Source organism: Scomber scombrus, chromosome 2 (genome assembly GCF_963691925.1).
Source record: "Scomber scombrus chromosome 2, fScoSco1.1, whole genome shotgun sequence".
Lineage (NCBI taxonomy): Eukaryota > Metazoa > Chordata > Actinopteri > Scombriformes > Scombridae > Scomber > Scomber scombrus.
Window position 1 is genome coordinate 34,698,522 of NC_084971.1, and position 20,347 is coordinate 34,718,868.

The window sequence follows — 20,347 nt, forward strand, 5'->3', positions numbered from 1 at the left end:
ATGAACGATTGGATTTAAACGTTGGTTTTGTCCCACTCAAACATTATAATATTGCAGTCGTTGTGAGAAACAGGTCAAAGTTTCCCCCTGCGTCCAGTCTTTGTGCTAAGCTAAGCTAAATAAGTCCTAGGCCTATCTCTGTAATGGATACACTAACCTAAAATTTATATCAATCTTCTCATCTGAGTGTCCAACAAGCTAATTTCTCTAAATATCTGATTGTTCCTTTTAACCCTTTTCACACTCCTGCTTTAAAGCTACACTCTGCTTGATGCTCGTACCAGTAAAATTATAAACTGTGATTGTGTCGAGATGTTCGATCACTGCAAGGAAATCCGCACACACACACACACACACACACACAAACACACAGGAAGCAACATATTAAACCTCAAAGAGAAAAATTCAGATACGTGGTCTTATAGATCTGTTCCTTCTCCTGTCCCTGTTGGTTTTCTGAGATATAAAACATTTTAAAACCAGCTCAGTTCTTGAATATGTGCGTGCTGTGTGCAGTCTACTTTACGTCCTTGTATAAACTAAAGCCTTTCTATGTATTTAACCCTCTCGCCGGCCTTCGAAGCTGCCAAAAAAAGCAACGTTTAAAACAAATAACCCCCTTAAAGACCAGCATAGCAAGCAGCCGTTCTCTCTCTCTTCCTTTCATCAATAAAACAACACAAATACCAGACCTCGCTGACTTGACGTGTGCCTTTTATGATAAGGCTGTCCTTTTTATATTGATGCTGATGTTCAAAGGTAGTCCTGGTAACTGATGTCCCCTGCTCGGTATTCAGTGTGTATGTGTGTGTGTGTGTGTAGACAGGTTGTAGGACGAGCTGACTCAGTTGAACGCCTCCTTGTTGATCCACATCAGGGTCCGCGTCTCGTTGGGTTTGCATTCGTACTCGATGCTGCTGAACTTGTTGCCGAACTGGCAGTGCTCCCTCTTGTAGTAGTTGTAGTATTTCGCCTGCCACACCGTCTCAAAGGTCCCGGCCTTTTTAAACTGGACAGAGAAACATGTGGTTAGATATGTTCTAGTATTATTTATATTCATACAACAGTTACGTTATATTTGGGATAGCTGCAGGATAAGTCAGATTTTCTGTTTATTCTTATTGTGTGCAGTGAAACCAACCATGAGTTGATCTAATCACGAGTATTGGGGGTCTATCCGAAGTCTGATAGATCATATTGAGCTGTAAACCTCCGTTGATGCCCAAAACTATTAAAAAGGTGAATGAGCCACGTTACTATTACGACTACTGTGGACAATAATCACCTGTCATGATTTTGTGATATTCAAATAAACCGTCATTCAACTTTTTCCCTTCCTTGTGTGGACTCGTCAGCACCATGGCTGTCAGGGGCATTGAAAATGTGGATGGGACAATCATTGGGGGGAGGCTTTCATGAAATAAAAGTACTCCAACCACTGACCTTGCATTTATAAGGCATGCACCTTAACCACTCAGCTATACGGACATGCTGCAGTGCAGGTTTTCAACAGTTAGCAAACAGAACAGTGCAGCTGCTGTCAGTCTGTTTAATCTAGTAACAAAAACAAAAAGAAAGCAGCACCCTGGTGGTAAATTGGTTAGAGTGCATGCCATGTAATCGCAGCAACCCTGGTTCGAATCCAGCCAGGGACCTATGCTGCAGGTCATTCCCCTCTGTCTCTCTACCTGTTTCCTGTCGGCCTTTCTGCCAGTTTCTATATGAATAAAGGCCAAAAAAGCGTCTTTAAAAAAACAAAAAGAAAGGCAAACAAAATACGAACATTTAGTTAAATGCCAAGCTTTGATTTTAAGCAAGTTAACATCCTGAACAACTTGTTGTGACAGCGTGTGACTTTAACTCAGCAACCTGACATCTGTGCATCAATTATAAGCTACGGTCAGCAGCGCTTGTGTCCACGCTATGTGAGAATCTGCCAGCGTGTACGGTAGCAATGAAAACGTGGAATGGAGTTTCATTGATCGGGGAATTCTCTCAATAAGAAAGCAGAGTGGATTTGATAATGAAGTACTGACACAGCGCTTAGTGGACAGACTGATGTGGGACTTGGTCATCCCATGGTCAACACATTCGGTTTTTACATCTTGAAAATTTCAGGTGCATGGCGGGAAAAATAAAAACAGGGATTCTACTTATATGGGCATCAGGAGGAGCATGAGGCGCCCTCCTGAACCTGTGAACCAATCAACCTGTCAATCACCACGTAGCCACGCCCTAATGCATACCCTGCTTTATCGTCACATATAAAATCAGGGAGGCCAAAATGTCCCAAATGAACATCATACTGCATTGAAGAAGGCTTTAAACTAGCGATTGAGACCATAAACACATTTTGAAAACGTTTACTGAGGTTAGAAATCAAGTGAGAAGTTGGTGAATTCTCCATTGACTTGTATAGAGACGGAAGTCCTTTTGACACCAAAACGGTCGCCCCCTGGTGGCCTTTTGATAGAATGCAGTTTTAAGTTACTTCCGCGTTGGCCTCATTTCAGAGGACAGGAACTCCCCGCCTGGTTAGAACCTCTAAACTTATGAACAGTCACCTGCTGTCTCATCAAAGGTGACTTGCTTCTATCTTACCTCTTTCTTGTGGTCTTACCTCTATGCTGACCTCGACGGGCTGCCGGTCTCCACTCTTGGTGTGCGGGACGCCCTCTGTGTTGTACAGAGCGTGATAAACCACCGACTCCTCGTCCCTGGACTGCTGCTCCAGAGGGAAGATGACGCCTCCGATGTTCATGTTGCTGTGATGGAGAGGAAGAGGAGGAAGACGAACAAATGCTTTATATTCAGGGTTACATTTGTTGAAGGATGTAACCCATAAAAGGTCCTTTAGTCAATGGACCACCACCCAACTGTGATGACTTACAGAAGATTCACCAAAACATCTTCCTGCACAAAGTAAAGCACTCATAAGTCATAACACTGCTTCATTTAAACATACAGTATTTGGCATTAATAAAACTCAGCCATTAAAACTCATCTATCCCTGGAGTTTTCGGACATGTCACACTGCCTTCTTCAGCAGGTGTGATAACAGGTTTCGTAACCACTTTAACTTTAATGCTCAGGTGTAAGAATTCAACTGTATGGAAGTTTTAAAAGACCTAAATTAAAAACAAAACAAGCAACACTTGAATACATGTACTGTGTCATAAAAAAATGCAAAACATATATTAAAAAGGAAAATAATTTGTTATAGGAGCCAGTTTCATAGTGTTTCTGTGTGACAACGCCAAACTGAAATCAAGACACAGCACAGAAATCAAAAGTGAAGAGGAATATTTTATTTGATTGCTTTTCATTTTGACATGGAGGATGTGTCTCCTCATGAAAACTAACGTCAGTGTTCGTATTTAATGTTGGCTTGATGACACTGAAATGTGTGTGGTCATCTAATTTTAATGTATTATGGAAAATTTGTGTAAAACTGTTAATTCAGACACCATAAAAGCAAAAGTAATTGACCATTTTAATTTCCCACTATCATAAAGGCAATGACAAAGAAAAACATCAAATCTTCACATATGAGAAGACTGAAAGGAATCATTGATCATTAAAAACAGACACTAGCTGTAATCAGTATATTAACCAATCAGTTGATTAACAGTGAAAATATTAGTATATTTTTTAATATAATTCATCATTTATGTTAACATTTGTGGGCTTCCATATGGGAGGATTTTGTGCTTTTAGAACATTTTATTGGCATTTTTTTAAACAGTTTTTTTCCTTTGACATTTTTTTTTTTTTTTTTTAAATTTCGGAATCTCTAGAAAATAATTTTATTGGCTTTAAAAAAAATTTTAATATGTTTTTAATTTTACTTTGACTTAGTAAATACATATAAGGTAATGAAGTAAATGTCAAAATATGTTTTGTTTTTCCATTTGTTGGACTTATTTTTTTTTTATTATAAATTTTGACATTTTAAATCTTCCACAGTTTCAACACCTGTCTACAAACAGTGCAGAGGTGTTATATTAAACTGCATTAGTCTCAGTTTATTGAACCTGAAAATTGAACTAATACATAACATACCATACTTTTCATTCATTTAATATTAGATTTTGCATCTAATTTTTAAATTAAATTCAATTCAAACTTTATTAAGGACACAGCTCATGGGGTCATGGGTATTGGGGTCATTTTATTATATTAATAATGTTATTTTAGCGACATTTTTGGATTAAATACAAATATATATCCTATATTTAGATTAAAATGAGTCATTATGAGGCAGTGTTTGATCAGGTGGACCCCGCCCTGCTCCACCTGACACTTCACTTTAATTCACCAAAGATAACACAGATACACATGAGCTGTTTGTGTGTGTGTGTGTGTGTGTGTGTGTGTGTGTGTGTGTGTGTGTGTGTGTGTGTGTGTGTGTGTGTGTGTGTGTGTGTGTGTGAGTATATCTGTGTGTAGATTAGCACACATACGAGGCCTGCTGTCACATGAAATAACACACATCACACATGATCCACACATGATTTATTAAGGCGGATATTTGACGCTGCAGGTCTGCAGGACGGAGGCAACAGAGCCGAAGATAACATGCACGACTATCACCGCGTTTTCTATTTATTTAAGGTCATTTTGAGTTATTATAAAGGAAGCTATTATTCCTATAGAGGTGTCTTTTGCGTCTAATGGTTAAATAAGAGACCAGGCCTAATGCTTTGTTCAGTCCTGCTGCACATAAATGCAAATAAACAACAATATAACGTGGAAAACAGAGGAAATATAACGCTTTTCTAAATGCATATAATATCCTTACGTGGCCTCCACCGTTCCGGGCTTTAGCACCACCTCGATCTTGTACTTGGAGCCTGTGAGCAGCTTGATGGTCCGGTTCTGGCCAAAGCGGGTCCCGTCCACCTTGAAGAAGACGGGCCCCTCGTTGGGCTGGATCCGCAGGGAGATGGAGATGTTGACGATCGGAGGGACGTCGTCCATTATCCCGATGTTTTGACGCTTGTATGGAGGCAAGTGTTGGTCCCGTGTTGGAGGGAGGGGGAAGAGGATGATGATGCGGGGATGCTGAGGAAGGACCAGTGTCAAGCTGGGCCGCATAAAGCACCACGACTACCGGTTACAGCTGTCACAATTAAAGGGCCAGTGTCATTTATCATGGAAGAAGTACTGTGATCATTTACTGCAGTAAAAGCACCAATACTGCAGTGTAAAAATACAAGTAAAAGTACTGCATGGAAAATCCTACTAGGTTGGTAGTCACACTTTTATTAGGTATTAGGGTCAGGCAAAAACAAAAAGAATTAATTGATATGATTTTTTTCTTTTTTTTTCTTGTGCTGGACTTTTTTTTTTTTTGCCTGGCCCTTATACTTCTTATACCCTTAAATTCTGAAACTTTCAGTACCAACACTTTTTTAACAACAGCGCCCTCTAGAGACCGATATCTGATGAATGTGACAACCAACCCAGTTCTCCCCTACTGTGATCCGCTACTGCAGTTAAAGATGCGATTTAAAAATACAAGTAAAAGTACTGCATGGAAAATCCTACTACAGTAAAAGTAAATATATATTATAAGCTTGATGTAGTTAAACTAGCACAGTTTCATCACCATGTGAAAAAACTCAGGTTTCAACAAACATTATTACACTTTTCACATGTCTTACTCCTCCTGCCTGTAAGATACAGTTTAGAAGTGAAAGCTCATATACGTTGCAAGATTTGGTTTCGAGGCCCTTGCTCCATTGTATTTTACAATAATCCTGTATATAAAAACCCTCACAGACAGATCTGCAGTAAGAGGAGGAGCAACACTGGAAAAACTATACGGACAGGTTCAACATCATTCTCCAGAAATGAAACTTAACTTTTATCAGAGGACAGCAGAGCTGCAGTCGAGTCTCTCCACTTCTGTCCAAATATAAATGAAACTGAGTTCATCAAGTCTTTCTCAACAACACAGCAGAGTCTCTGCCAAACACTGGTGAGTACAACTGATCATATTTAATGTTTCAACAACCAGCTTTAACACAGGAGACAGGAAGTTCATCTCTTTTCATTTCATACTGACACTTGTGAGATTGTTTACAGTATAACTGCAGCTGCTTTTAATGACTCAGTAAAAAACACTTTAAGTGTTTTTAAGTCTCTGTCAGTTCTCAGGACTTTTGTAAAGTGTAACTGAACCTCTGTGGTTTGGAGTTTAGCTTCACTGCTATTTCCTGATCTTTGACTATTTACTGATCACTTCCTACAGACACATTTCATTTCCTGTAGCTGTTTCACATTAAAAGCTTTTCACTGGTGAACCAGAAGGACACTTTTATTGTGAAGCAGCTACAGGAAATGGGCATTTTTTCACCATATTACCTAGGCACTATATTTGAACAGTAACATCTTTCTTTTTAATCAAATACAAAGAAAACGTCTTTCTTTTCTTTCACTCTACATGTGTAGATATGTCTGCTGCCAGCTGTCTGCTATCTGAAGATCAGTTTCTGTGCTCCATCTGTCTGGATGTGTTCACTGATCCAGTCAGCACACCATGTGGACACAACTTCTGCAAAAACTGCATCAATGAACACTGGAACAGTGATGACCAGTACCTGTGTCCACTGTGTAAAGAAATGTTCAACACAAGACCTGACATGAAGGTCAACACATTCATCTCTGAGATGGTTTCTCGGTTCAGACAGGAAGCTCAACAGAAAGCCAGCAGCAGCAGCTCAGAGCAACAAGCTGCCAAACCAGAAGAAGTTCCCTGTGATGTCTGTACTGGAACCAAACTGAAGGCCCTGAAGTCCTGTCTGGTGTGTCTGACCTCCTACTGTGAGACTCACCTGGAGCCTCATCTGACAGCTCTAGGTATGAGAAGACATCAGCTGATGGACCCTGTGGAGAACCTGGAAGACAGGATGTGTATGAAGCACGATAAACCTCTGGAGCTGTTCTGTAAGACCGACCAGACATGTGTCTGCATGCTCTGCTCTGTTTTAGGCCACAAGACACATGAGTTTGTTCCTCTGAAAGAAGAATATGAAGGAAAGAAGGCAGAGCTGGGGAAGACAGAGGCTGAAATTCAGGAGATGATCCAGAAGAGACGACTGAAGATTGAAGAGATCAAACACTCAGTTGACGTCAGTAAGGAAGCTGCAGACAGAGAGAAAGCAGAAGGTGTTCAGGTCTTCACTGCTCTGAAGGAGTCTGTTGAGAGAAGCCTGAATGAGCTCATTGAGACGTTTGAAGAGAAGCAAAGAACAACAGAGAAACAGGCTGAAGACTTCATCAAAGAGCTGGAACAGGAAATCTCTGAGCTGAAGAAGAGAAGCTCTGAGGTGGAGAAGCTCTCACACTCTGAAGACCACCTCCACCTCCTCCAAAACTTCCCGTCCCTGAAAGCTGCTCCACCCACCAAAGACTGGACAGAGGTCAGCGTCCGTCCATCATATGAGGAGACTGTGGTGAAAGCTGTGGCTCAGCTGGAGGAGACGCTCAGTAAACAGATGAAGAAGCTGTTTGAGGCTGAGCTGAAGAGGGTCCAGCAGTATGCAGTGGATGTGACTCTTGATCCTGATACAGCAAATCCTGAGCTCAGTCTGTCTGATGATGGGAAACAAGTAAATCATGGTGATGTGAAGAAGAAACTCCCAGACAACCCAAAGAGATGTACACGTTATTGTATTGTGTTAGGAAATCAGAGTTTTTCTTCAGGCAGATTTTACTTTGAGGTTCAGGTTAAAGAGAAGACTGACTGGGATTTAGGAGTGGCCAGAGAGTCGATCAACAGGAAGGGAGACATCACACTGAGTCCTCAGAATGGTTTCTGGACTATATGGTTGATAAATGGAAATGAGTACAGTGCTCTTTATTCAGTCGATATCTCTCGGTCTCAGAAGGTGGGGGTGTTTGTGGATTATGAGGAGGGTCTGGTCTCCTTTTATGACGTAGATGCTGCAGCTCTTATCTACTCCTTTACTGGCTGCTCCTTCACTGAGAAACTCTACCCATACTTTGGTCCCTGTCCTCATGATGGTGGTAAAAACTCCGCCCCTCTGATCATCTGTCCTGTCAATCAAACTGTCTGAGTCAATACCAGGATGCTGATTGATTAGAGACCAAAACTGATCAATTCTAAATGAAAAGATTCAGTTAATTATGGTAACAAATGTATATTCAGCAGTAATGTACAGTGTGAACTTGTTTCCATCAATAATGATTAATGCAGACATTCTTTTATGATTTATAATATAATTATTTTATTACATGTATGTTGGAATTGACCTTAAACTTGTCTTTTTACTGCTTCAGTGTCCCTCCATGATTGATTCATTAACCTCTTCACTGGTGATGGATCCATCATGACAAACAAGTGAGGAACAACTCTCTAAAATCTAAAATCTAGTGTGAATCTAAAAGTTTGCAAAGATACCAAATCTGTCAGAGGTGGAAAGAAGGAAGGAAGGTAGGAGGGAGGAAGGAAGGAAGGGAGGAAAGAAGGAACAGTCAAAACAGACGGGGTCAATTTGACCCGGGAGGACGACACAAAGGTTAAATGACAGAATAATAATTAGATAATTATTATTTTTATTATTTTTTTAGAAACAATTCAGCTTCTTTATTTTCCTCCAAACGTTCATCTGGTTTCTCTTCATCTCTCCAGTGAATATCATTGGGGGGGTTTTGCAGTAATTAACTAAATTTGATTGGGGAATTATCTCCACCATCACGTGATCAGCCATTACTAATTAATACAAGAGAGGAAAGGAAGCAACAATAACCTTTAAACTGTAACACACACTTTAATAAAAGAGTGATATTAAACATTCAGGGTGGGAAGAACACGTGTATGCTTCTAAGGAAAGGACAGAAGGAAGGGAGGGAGGGAGGAAGGAAGAATGAAGGAAAGGAGGGAGGAAGGAGGGAAGGAAGGAAGGAAAGAAGGAGGGAGGGAGGAAGGAAGGACAGAAGGAAGGAAGAAAAGGGGGATGGAGGAAGGAAAGAAGGAAGGAGGAAATAGAGGAAGGAATGGAGGAAAGAAGGAGGGAGGGAGGGAGGGAGGAAGGACAGAAGGAAGGAAGATTTCTAGCTTCCTGGTTTACGTTCATTATGTGGCCGACTGCACATGCTCAGTAGTGTTCCCCTCTACTGGCCCCGCCCACGGTGGTATTATGACATCATTAGATTATTAATAGTGAAGCATCAGTGTTAGAGCAGCATGTTACTGTTGTAGCTGCTGGAGGTGGAGCTAGTTTACACTACTTTATATACAGTTAGCTAGTTTAGTCCAGTGGTTCCCAACCTAGGGGTGGGGCCCCTCCAAAGGGTCAGCAGATAAATGTGAGAGGTGGTGAGATGATTAATGGGAGAGGAAAGAAGAAAAAACTAAGTTCTGATACACAAATGTGTTTTCAGTTTTTGGACTTTTTTCTCCAATCTTTGATTTTTGCTGAAATATTGGATCATTTGAACATTTATTGAAATGAAAGCATGTGAGAAGTTTAGAGGATAAAATCAGTATTTGGTGGAGCTGTTAACAACTCATAGACATCTGAAATGTGAGCCGACTACACACTGCTGTTTGGTTTCATCTTTAACAATGTGTTGTATTTATAAAGCTTGTTATATTATCCATTGTGTCAAATCTGCATCTGAAAAGTAACTAAAGCTGTCAAATAAATGTAGTGGAGTAGAAAGTACAATATTTCCCTCTGAGATGTAGAAAGTAGCATCACATGGAAATACTACAGTAAAGTACAAGTACCTCAAACTGTACTACAGTAAAGTACAAGTACCTCAAACATGCAGTATTTTAGTAAATGTACTTATATATAGTCATTTGTGTCAAAATTTCAACTATCTTAATAAAATTCTTCATTAAATAATTAAAATTCTTTTAATATGTTTTTGTCATTTTTAAAGTTTAACTGTTGAACACTAGATGTCAGTGTTTGTGCACTGAAGGCTTCAAGTTTTCTATTACTGATTAACTTGCTGATTTTTTTTTCATGATGGACAACTAATCTTTTGTCATATAATAAATAAATAAAAACACTTAATGATTTACCAAAGCATAATCTGGTGACGTGTCATGTGTCTTTATGTCCGACCAACAGTCCAAATACTGAAAATTACATTATATTTTTACATAAATATGTATTTTAAACATCAACACTTTAAGTAGCTTTGCTGTAATATGAGTGTATTGTTAGTTTGTGAAAGCATGTTATGTAGATGGGTGGACACAATAATAGAAACACTATAATGCAGTTTAACACCCTGCTTCACTAAATATGGTCTAAAACATGAAGAGAAAACACATCAAGTTAATAAACTTTCTCTGACATAGTTTCAACAAACTCCAAACTTCTCAAATATGTGATTTATTGCATCTCAGCCATATTCACATCACAGCTCTGTCTTTGACTTCTTTCACTATTTGAAATGACTAAATTCAGCCAGTAATGATTCCGTTTGCTTCATTTCACCATTATCCATCATTATTTTCTTTAAAAAGATTAAAAAAATATGTACAATTATTTGTGTTATCATTAAACACACACAAGTATAAAATATATTTATATACATTAGAGTTAAAAATGAGAGAGTGAGAAGTGCTCGAGGTGCTTTAAATAAAATCCAGTGGGTCATCTGTCGAGCTCGGCCTGCAGGATCTCGCCCCAGGTCTCTGCGTCCAGCGGCACCATCTTCCTGCCCATCAGCTCCTCAGCTGAGCTCACGTGGCTGTATCGTCCTCTCAGCCAGTCTCTCTTCACACAGCTGCGACTGTAGTTCCTCACTAACGTCACCTGATGAGAGGAGAGACGACTGAAAGCTCAACCAAATATTCCTCATTTCTTAGTGGAAATACATTCAGTGAGCATTTTATTAGGAACACCTGTGTAGTCTAATACAACCATAAACTGTCTGAAAGGAGATAATTCTACTTTATGTTTATTATTGAGGTCGTCTTAAGACAACAGTCAACATTAAGTGTGTTTTTCTTGCTGTAATCATTTATACTGACCATTAGAAGATCACTTCATAATGCACTTACAATGCATCCAGAAAGTATTCAAACCCCTTCACTTCCCCCACATTTTGCAAATTCATTAAAAATATATTGCATGTACATAAGTATTTACTCCCTTTGCTATGACTCTCAAAACTGAGCTCAGGTGCTTCCTGTTTCCACTGATCATCCTTGAGATGTTGCTACTACCCAATTGGAGTCCACCTGTAGTAAATTCAATTGATTGGACATGATTTGGAAAGGCACACACCTGTCTATATAAGGTCCTACCAAGCCACGAGGTCAAAGGAATTGTCTGTAGACCTCCAGGACAGGATTGTATCGAGGCACAGATCTGGGGAAGGGTACAAAAAAATGTCTGCAGCATTGAAGGTCCCGAAGAGCACAGTGGTCTCCATCATTTTTAAATGGAAGAAGTTTGGAACCACCAGGAGTCTTCCTACAGCTGGCCGCCAAACTGAGCAATCAGGGGAGAAGGACCTTTGTCAGGGAGGTGACCAAGAACCCGATGGTCACTCTGACAGAGCTCCAGCGTTCCTCTGTGGAGATGGGAGAACCTCCAGAAGGACAACCATCTCTGCTGCTCTCCACCAATCAGGCCTTTATGGTAGAGCGGCCAAGGAAACCTCTACTCAGTAAAAGACTCACGACAGCCCGCTTGGAGTTTGCCAGAAAGCACCTAAAGGACTCTCAGACCATGAGAAACAAGATTCTCTGGTCTGATGAAACCAAGATTGAACTCTTTGGCCTGAATGCCAATTATCACGTCTGGAGGAAACCAGGCAGCTCTCATCAGCTGGCTAATAGCATCCCTACGGTGAAGCATGGTGGTGGCAGGAACTGGGAGACTAGTCAGGATCGAGGGAAAGATGAACGGAGCAAAGTATAGACAGATCCTTGATGAAAACCTTCTCCAGAGCGCTCAGGACCTCAGACTGGGGCAAAGGTTTACCTTCCACCAGGACAACAACCCTAAGCACACAACCAAGACAACGAAGGAGCGGCTTCGGGACAAGTCTGTGAATGTCCTTGAGTGGCCCAGCCAGAGACCAGACTTGAAGCTAACGCTCCCCATCTAACCTGACAGCTCGAGAGGATCTGCAGAGAAGAAAGGGAAAAATACCCCAAATACAGGTGTGCCAGGCGTGTCGCTTCATACCATAGACTGTATATATAATGGACGTAACAGCCGTGACGTCACCCATTGGTTTGTGGACTGCTGCTTGGAAGCGAATAGTTTCGGATCTGAGCAGCGCCATCTTGAACATTTCAGGTGCATGCTGGAAAAAATAAAAACACGGATTCTACTTATATGGGCATCAGGAGGAGCATGAGGCGCCCTCCTGAAGCTGTGAACCAATCAACCTGTCAATCATGACGTAGCCATGCCCTAATGCATACCCTGCTTTATCGTCAAATAAAAAATCAGGGAGGCCAAAATGTCCCAAATGAACATCATACTGCATTGAAGAAGGCTTTAAACTAGCGATTGAGACCATAAACACATTTTGAAAACGTTTACTGAGGTTAGAAATCAAGTGAGAAGTTGGTGAATTCTCCATTGACTTGTATAGAGACGGAAGTCCTTTTGACACCAAAACGGTCGCCCCCTGGTGGCCTTTTGATAGAATGCAGTTAAGTTATTTCCGTGTTGGCATCATTTCAGAGGACCGTAAACTCCCCGCCTGCTTCATACCCAAGAAGACTTGAGGCTGTAATCGCTGCCAAGGAGCCTCAACTAAGTACTGAGTAAAGGGAATGAATACTTACGTACATGAGATATTTCAGTTTTTTATTTTTAATACATTTGCAAAACATTCTAAAAAACCTTTTTGGCTTCATCATTATGGGGTATTGTGTGTAGATTGATGAGAAAAAAAGGAATTTAATCCATTTTGGAATAAAGCTGTAACTGTTGTAAGGCTGCTGTCTTTTTCTTTCCTTTCTTTCTTTCCTCATTATCATCATCTTACTCCTCCTTTCTTCTTTTCTTTCTTTCTTTTTCTCTTAATTTTCGTCATTTTACGCCTTGTTTTTCTTTTTCTTTCCTCAATGTTCTAATCCTTCTTATTTCTTTCTTTCTTTCCTCATTTACATCACCTTACTCCTTTTTCTTTTCTTTTTTCTTCCTCTTCTTTGTCCTCCTTCTTATGTCTTTCTTTCTTTCTTTCTTTACTCATTTTCTTCATATTACTCCTCCCTTTTCTTTCTTTCTGTCTCTCTCTCTGTCTTTCTATGTGATCTGTCTCTCACCTTCCAGGACAGGCCGTCTCCCCTGTCTCGGTCCACTTCTCTCTGACAGACGCCTCGGACCAGCAGACACTGGCTCCTCCACAGCTGCTCGCTCTCCTCGATGATGTAGTGCCACAGCTTGCAGGTCCGCGATGCGCTGCAAAGACTTTCAGCGTCCAGCTCCCCGAAGATCTTCACGCTCATCTCCTCCGGAAGAGCTTCAGCAAAGTTGTGGGGGTTGGCTTCATCATAATCATAATCATCATCATCATCATCATCATTATGGTGGGCAGAGATCAGGAAGGGTTTTCCTTTACAGAGAACAAACACAGGCATCGTCCTCGCAGAGTCATGCTGCATAATAACACCGACGGTTTGGAACAGCCTGGAAACACAGAGCGAGAAAGTCAATTAAATATCATATTATAGGAAGTTATATCTGTATATTTATGTTATATCTCAGGTTTTAAGCACATTGCACATTTATTTTTAGCTGTATGAGGTCCAGTGACAAATAAGGGTTATCGAGAAAGGCAAAAATATGTTAATAAAAATGTCAAATGGTGTAACCACAAAAGAATGATAAATATTAAATATTTTATCACCTACAGTGTATTTAAGTGGACTTATACTAATAATGACTTCATTTAAAACATGTTAAATGTTTCCTGATCTCCATGGTTACCCAGAGTAAATGTAATATTTAGAACAATTGTATTCCATTACCTTTATTTAATATAAAAAGTTATAATGTAAGATCATGCCAAACTAGTTGATATGGTGTTTTATTGAGAATTTAGTGTTTTTAAGCAAGTTGAATTATCTGGTACAAAGTTTTTATGGTTACACCACTTAGACATTTTTGCCATAATCCTCTAATATATTCTCTCTAAATGGATTAAAAGCAGAAATTTGATGCTGGGTCCACAAAAAAAGAATGTGTGCAAGTTATTCATACGTTTATTTTCACATTTTAACCCTTTAAATTTGAATAAACCACATGGACACAAAAACAAATCATTGACCCATGCAAATCTCTACATATTTACAAATGTATATATTGCTGATTTATTTATACACAATGATCCAGTTCACTGTATATAGCATTTTATTTATTTCATCCTATATTTGTCTTATTTATTATTGATTCAATTCTTTTGTACACTTTCACTCTTAAATTGCTACTTTTCCCCTACTGTACTGCTGTCTTCTGTCTTACATTATAAACCATTTAAGGTTCTTGGATTGTTTATTGAGGCTAAAGGCTAAAGGACTTAAGTGTTTTATTATATTACTGATTATATTTTTTATTATTGATTAGCAAAGTACAAAAGCTCAGTTTCCATTAACCATAAAATAATAACACATTTAAGTGTATGAAGCCATATTATGTTTGCTATTAAATCCTCCATGTCTATTTATTTTACATTATTTATATAATTTAAATAAAAATAAGATGTTTTGATCTCGGACCAGAAGTCACGTTTTTGCTGCACGGGACTGAGTTCCTCTCCACGTCCGGTGTTACGGTTAAACTGGTGCCCGTGTTATCTGGTGACTTCCACGTAGAAGTCCTCCTTAAAAGCCTTAAATTATAGGTTAATCCTTTATAAATACATATAATTTATGTTGTGTATGTTAAATTGTGCTCATAAGACTCATTCACCTCTCGTAAAACATGTATTATAATGTGAGAAGGTCACCAGATAACACGTCACCATTTAAACCGTAACACCGCCCCAGCTCGGGTAGTCGCTGTTGTCTATTGGCTAAAATCGACTTTAAAAACCCTCCAAACATAATTTATTTTACATGATAACGATGATAGTAGAGTTTACCAGGTTATCCCAGCAGAAGAAGATCATTTATGGTGTAAATTAAGGTGTTTTTACCTGTTTTTTCGGTGCCGTCGCCCCGCTGTCTCTCTCAGCTGAGTTTAAATGTCTGAACGGCTGTTTACACACAGACATGACGTCACCGTGTTTTTTAAATGATGAGCGCGCATGCGTGCAACGGTCTCGCCTTGTTTTTACGTTTTATTTTTTTAAATTGTATCTATTTATCATTTTAGTCAAATTCCAAATATATGTATGTAAATATATAATAAAAAATAAATCTACGTATAATTTAAAACATGTTTTTAATTTGAAATAAGGAATATGACCTAATAAATTACATATAAAGATATTAAAACATAATAATTAGAACAAACTACAAAATATTATGATTATCATTGTTATTTTTATTATTATTGTTATGATGCTGATGATGATACTGCTGCTGCTGCTTATTATTAATATTATTATTATTATTCTTTATTTTTAAATTTATTATTATTTTTTTTTCTGTTATTTTTTTGTTTAGTTTCTTTTTTCTATTCTGTACATTTCCTTGGCTCAGCTTTTCAGGGGCTAAACTAGGGGTCACCAAGGTGATTCTTCCTCTTTGCTATATGTTACATGTATGCTGGGGTGTAATTTCCACTGGGGAAAGGGGGACATGTCCACCCCACTTTTTAAAATCCAATTTGTGTGTATGTAGGATTTTGAATTATATTTCTTTAACATGCATATAAATAAATAAAGCATTAGACTGAAAGGACACTGTTGCGTCAGGAGGAAGTCCCGCCTCTAGGAAGTGATTCAGTCAAGCATGTCTCTGCTGCTTCAGGAGGACTGAGGTTTGTTTATGTCTCTGTTGCTTCCAGAGGACTGAGGTTTGTTTATGCCTCAAGCTCCTGAGAAAAGAAACACAACACTGACTCCTGAGAAACTTAATAATTATCTAGTTTCTCTCCACAGCAGGTAGGCGGCTTTAGTTTCGGTTTCTCTGACACATAAACTCATTTCAATAAGTTACAGAAGCTTAATTCTACTTACTTACTTCATATAATACCATTGCTTAGGTGTATAGATTGCCTGCAGTGAACAGTGAAAGCTTATATTCATGCATATGTTTCCTCGTGGCTCCCTTGCAGCAGGTGTTGCACCGGAGTGAAGCTCATGTCCCGGTTCAGCCTCCTGCCGGTGGAAGGCGGAGATCCGATCCCTTTGCAGCCGGGAGAGACGGTGGTGGGCCGGGGTCCTTTACTCAGAGTGAGTCCTTCTCTTCGGTTCAATGCTACTATCTACAGCTCTGTTATTAATACTTGTACTTTACTGCAGTGCAGTTTGAGATACTTGTACTTTACTGTAGTATAGTTAGAGGTACTAATACTTCACTGTAATACAGTTTGAGATACTTGTAGCCTACTTTACTGTAGTATTTCCATGTGATACAATATGAATCCTCCTGCATCCAGGCGGGGAGCTCCTGTCCTCTGAAATGATGCCAAGGCGGAAATAACTTAAAACTGCATTCTATCAAAAGGCCACCAGGGGGCGACCGTTTTGGTGTCAAAAGGACTTCCGTCTCTATACAAGTCAATGGAGAATTCACCAACTTCTCACTTGATTTCTAACCTCAGTAAACGTTTTCAACATGTGTTTATGGTCTCAATCGCTAGTTTAAAGCCTTCTTCAATGCAGTATGATGTTCATTTGGGACATTTTGGCCTCCCTGATTTTATATTTGATGATTAAAAAAACTCCCCGCCTGTTTTTTTTAGCTTAGCTTAGCTAGCTTAGCATAGCTAGCTGAAATAAGCAACACCACTGAGACACTTAATTGATCAGCGAGGGGGGAAATTAATAAGAGGAAGCTGTGTAAAAAGAGAGGCGCAGAGGGCAATAATAAGAAAAACAGAAACAATTCAATTCAAGTGCAGGTAAATAACAGAGAGAGCACCGGAGATGCAAAGCAAATAGAAAGGTGATGAAAAATCTGTTAAACTTTTTGAACTGTTATTGTTATATTATTGTTAAAGATTACAACCAAATGTTTAAACCATGTACCTTTTTATGTCAGGTACAATGTACAGACTGGTCCATACAGTATAATAGGTTCAAGATTGACATGGTTAAAAGTGAAGAGATGGGAGTGTAAATGCGATTGATTTTGATGTTATGAATGGCATCTTAAAATGTAAATAGTTAAATCTGCCGTTATACTGCCGCAACGGTCATACGTGCCAACAAAGTTACTCAAAAACGTTGCGAATATGTCATAGCTCCAAGACAGCTCTTATTAAGTTTACCAATGACCTACTGACACAATGGATAATATAACAAGCTTTTAAAATACAACACATTGTTAAAGATGAAACCAGACAGCAGTGTGTAGTCGGCTCACATTTCAGATGTCTATGAGTTGTTAACAGCTCCACCAAATAGTGATTTTTCCCTCTAAACTTAAATTAAACAAATCAGTAATTGCACAGACAATGAGATTGGACATCTTGTGTGCAACAGTTAAACATTCAAAATGAAAAATATTTGCATATTCATAGATTCAGATTGTTTAATAAAGAATGTTATTAAGATAAACTAACTTCTGACACAAATAACTATATATATGATCGTCTTGTTATGAATGAACTCTGGTGAGGATCGTTAAGCAAAGTATTTATTAAATAATCAGTGTCTTAAAGTAACTAAGTACATTTAAACTAAAAGTGCAGTACTTAAGTATGATTTTGAGGTAAAGTGGGAAATGTAGCACACTGGTGTCACTTTTCAAATTTAATGTATTTGAATGCAGTGATGGAAAGTAACTCAAGTAGCTGAAATACTATACTTCAATACTAGGGCTGCACGATACGGACAAATTATGATATCTCGATATTGAAAGGCAAGGCAGCTTTATTTATATTTCATACACAATGGCAACTCAATGTGCTTTACATAAACATTTAACAGTAAGAATTGGAAACACACACACACACACACACACACTAATAATAAAAAAAGCCAAATATCTCTATCTATACAATATACGACATGACTGATTTCACACTTGTTTAAAATTTAAAGTGTAGCAACAGTGAAAATTAAGCATTCTTAAACAAAACAGCATAATAATGTTGCACTCATTATAAAGTTAGGGTATGGCTATTTGAGAAACACTTGGGGCATGTACATTTTTAAGTCAAATGCATCGTTCTGGTGCTCTGAGAGCAAAATTAAGAAGTTATATATATATAAAAAAAAAGAAAGATGGATCCATCGCCAGTGAAGAGGTTAATGAATCAATCATGGAGGGACACTGAAGCAGTAAAAAGACAAGTTTAAGGTCAATTACAACATACATGAAATAAAATAATTATATTATAAATCATAAAAGAATGTCTGCATTAATCATATCCTGATGGAAACAAGTTCACACTGTACATTACTGCTGAATATACATTTGTTACCATAATTAACTGAATCTGTTCATTTAGAATTGATCAGTTTTGGTCTCTAATCAATCAGCATCCTGGTATCGTCCCAGGCATTTTGATTGACAGGACAGATGATCAGAGGGGCGGAGTTTATACCACCGTCATTATTACAGGGACAGAAGAATGGGTAGAGTTTCTCAGTGAAGGAGCAGCCAGTAAAGGAGTAGATAAGAGCTGCAGCATCTACGTCATAAAAGGAGACCAGACCCTCCTCATAATCCACAAACACCCCCACCTTCTGAGGAGGAGACTTCAGAGAGAGACGGATTGGAGGACTATTACGTGCACTGTACTTATTTCCATTTCTCAACCATATAGTCCAGTAACAATCCTGAGGTCTCAATGTGATGTCTCCCTTCCTGTTGATCGACTCTCTGGCCACTCCTAAATTCCATTTAGTCTTCCCTTTAACCTGAACCTCAAAGTAAAATCTGCCTGAAGAGAAACTCTGCTTTCCTAACACAAAAACACAATAAGAAAATCTCTCTGGGTTGTTTGGGAGATTCTTCTTCACATCACCATGATTTACTTGTTTCCCATCATCAGACAGGATGAGATTAGGATGTACTGTATCAGGATCAAGAGTCACATCCACTGCATACTGCTGGACCCTCTTCAACTCAGCAAACAACTTCTTCATCTGTTTACTGAGCGTCTCCTCCAGCTGAGCCACAGCTTTCACCACAGTCCCCTCATATGATGATGGACGGACGCTGACCTCTGTCCAGTCTTTGGTGGGTGGAGCAGCTTTCAGGGACGGGAAGTTTTGGAGGACGTGGAGGTGGTCTTCAGAGTGTGAGAGCTTCTCCACCTCAGAGCTTCTCTTGTTCAGCTCAGAGATTTCCTGTTCCAGCTCTTTGATGAAGTCTTCAGCCTGTTTCTCTGTTGTTCTTTGCTTCTCTTCAATCGTCTCAATGAGCTCATTCAGGCTTCTCTCAACAGACTCCTTCAGAGCGGCGAAGACCTGAACACCTTCTGCTTTCTCTCTGTCTGCAGCTTCCTTACTGAGGTCAACTGAGTGTTTCATCTCTTGAATCTTTAATCGTTTCTTCTGGATCATCTCCTGAATTTCAGCCTCTGTCTTCCCCAGCTCTGCCTTCTTTCCTTCATATTCTTCTTTCAGAGGAACAAACTCATGTGTCTTGTGGTCTAAAACAGAGCAGAGCATGCAGACACATGTCTGGTCGGTCTTACAGAACAGCTCCAGAGGTTTATCGTGCTTCATACACATCCTGTCTTCCAGGTTCTCCACAGGGTCCATCAGCTGATGTCTTTTCAGACCTGAAGCTTTCAGATGAGGCTCCAGGTGAGTCTCACAGTAGGAGGTCAGACACACCAGACAAGACTTCAGGGCCTTCAGTTTGGTTCCAGTACAGACGTCACAGGGAACTTCTCCTGGTTTGGCAACTTGTTGCTCTGAGCTGCTGCTGCTGGCTTTCTGTTGAGCTTCCTGTCTGAACTGAGAAACCATCTCAGAGATGAAAGTGTTGACCTTCATGTCCGGTCTTGTGTTGAAGTTCTCTTTACACATTGGACACAGGTACTGGTCATTACTGTTCCAGTGTTCATTGATGCAGTTTTTGCAGAAGTTGTGTCCACATGGTGTGCTGACTGGATCAGTGAACACATCCAGACAGATGGAGCACAGAAACTGATCTTCAGATCTCAGACAGCTGACAGCAGACATATCTACACATGTAGAGTGAAAGAAGAGAAAGACGTTTTCATTGTATTTGATTAAAAAGAAAGATGTTACTGTTCAAATA

General features: G+C 39.3%; 4 protein-coding genes across 4 annotated transcripts in view; 2 read left to right on the forward strand and 2 right to left on the reverse strand.

The window, feature by feature from the left end:
* Positions 1–844: 844 nt before the first annotated feature.
* On the reverse strand, positions 845–4,980 carry cnrip1a (cannabinoid receptor interacting protein 1a). The gene is made up of 3 exons (XM_062440061.1): positions 4,802–4,980; positions 2,621–2,765; positions 845–1,009 (listed from the first exon to the last, which is right to left on the reverse strand). Exons 1-3 carry the CDS (start codon positions 4,978–4,980, stop codon positions 845–847), a joined length of 489 nt encoding a protein of 162 aa, XP_062296045.1.
* A 903-nt stretch (positions 4,981–5,883) lies between these two features.
* LOC133999717 (E3 ubiquitin-protein ligase TRIM21-like) lies at positions 5,884–8,361 on the forward strand. Its single transcript, XM_062438992.1, has 2 exons — positions 5,884–5,983; positions 6,457–8,361. The coding sequence occupies exon 2, from the start codon at positions 6,459–6,461 to the stop codon at positions 8,082–8,084; it is 1,626 nt and encodes a 541-aa protein (XP_062294976.1). The 5' UTR covers positions 5,884–5,983; positions 6,457–6,458; the 3' UTR covers positions 8,085–8,361.
* A 2,002-nt stretch (positions 8,362–10,363) lies between these two features.
* Positions 10,364–20,271, reverse strand: LOC133999890 (E3 ubiquitin-protein ligase TRIM21). The gene is made up of 3 exons (XM_062439235.1): positions 18,633–20,271; positions 13,283–13,542; positions 10,364–10,805 (listed from the first exon to the last, which is right to left on the reverse strand). The coding sequence occupies exons 1-3, from the start codon at positions 20,266–20,268 to the stop codon at positions 10,644–10,646; spliced, it is 2,058 nt and encodes a 685-aa protein (XP_062295219.1). The 5' UTR covers positions 20,269–20,271; the 3' UTR covers positions 10,364–10,643.
* Positions 15,933–20,347, forward strand: part of aplf (aprataxin and PNKP like factor) — a 31,717-nt gene continuing 27,302 nt past the window's right edge. Inside the window, exons 1-2 of the mRNA XM_062439143.1 lie at positions 15,933–16,065; positions 16,239–16,356. Coding sequence (XP_062295127.1) covers positions 15,986–16,065; positions 16,239–16,356 — 198 coding nt within the window. The 5' untranslated portion in view covers positions 15,933–15,985. The remainder of the gene's footprint in view (positions 16,066–16,238; positions 16,357–20,347) is intronic.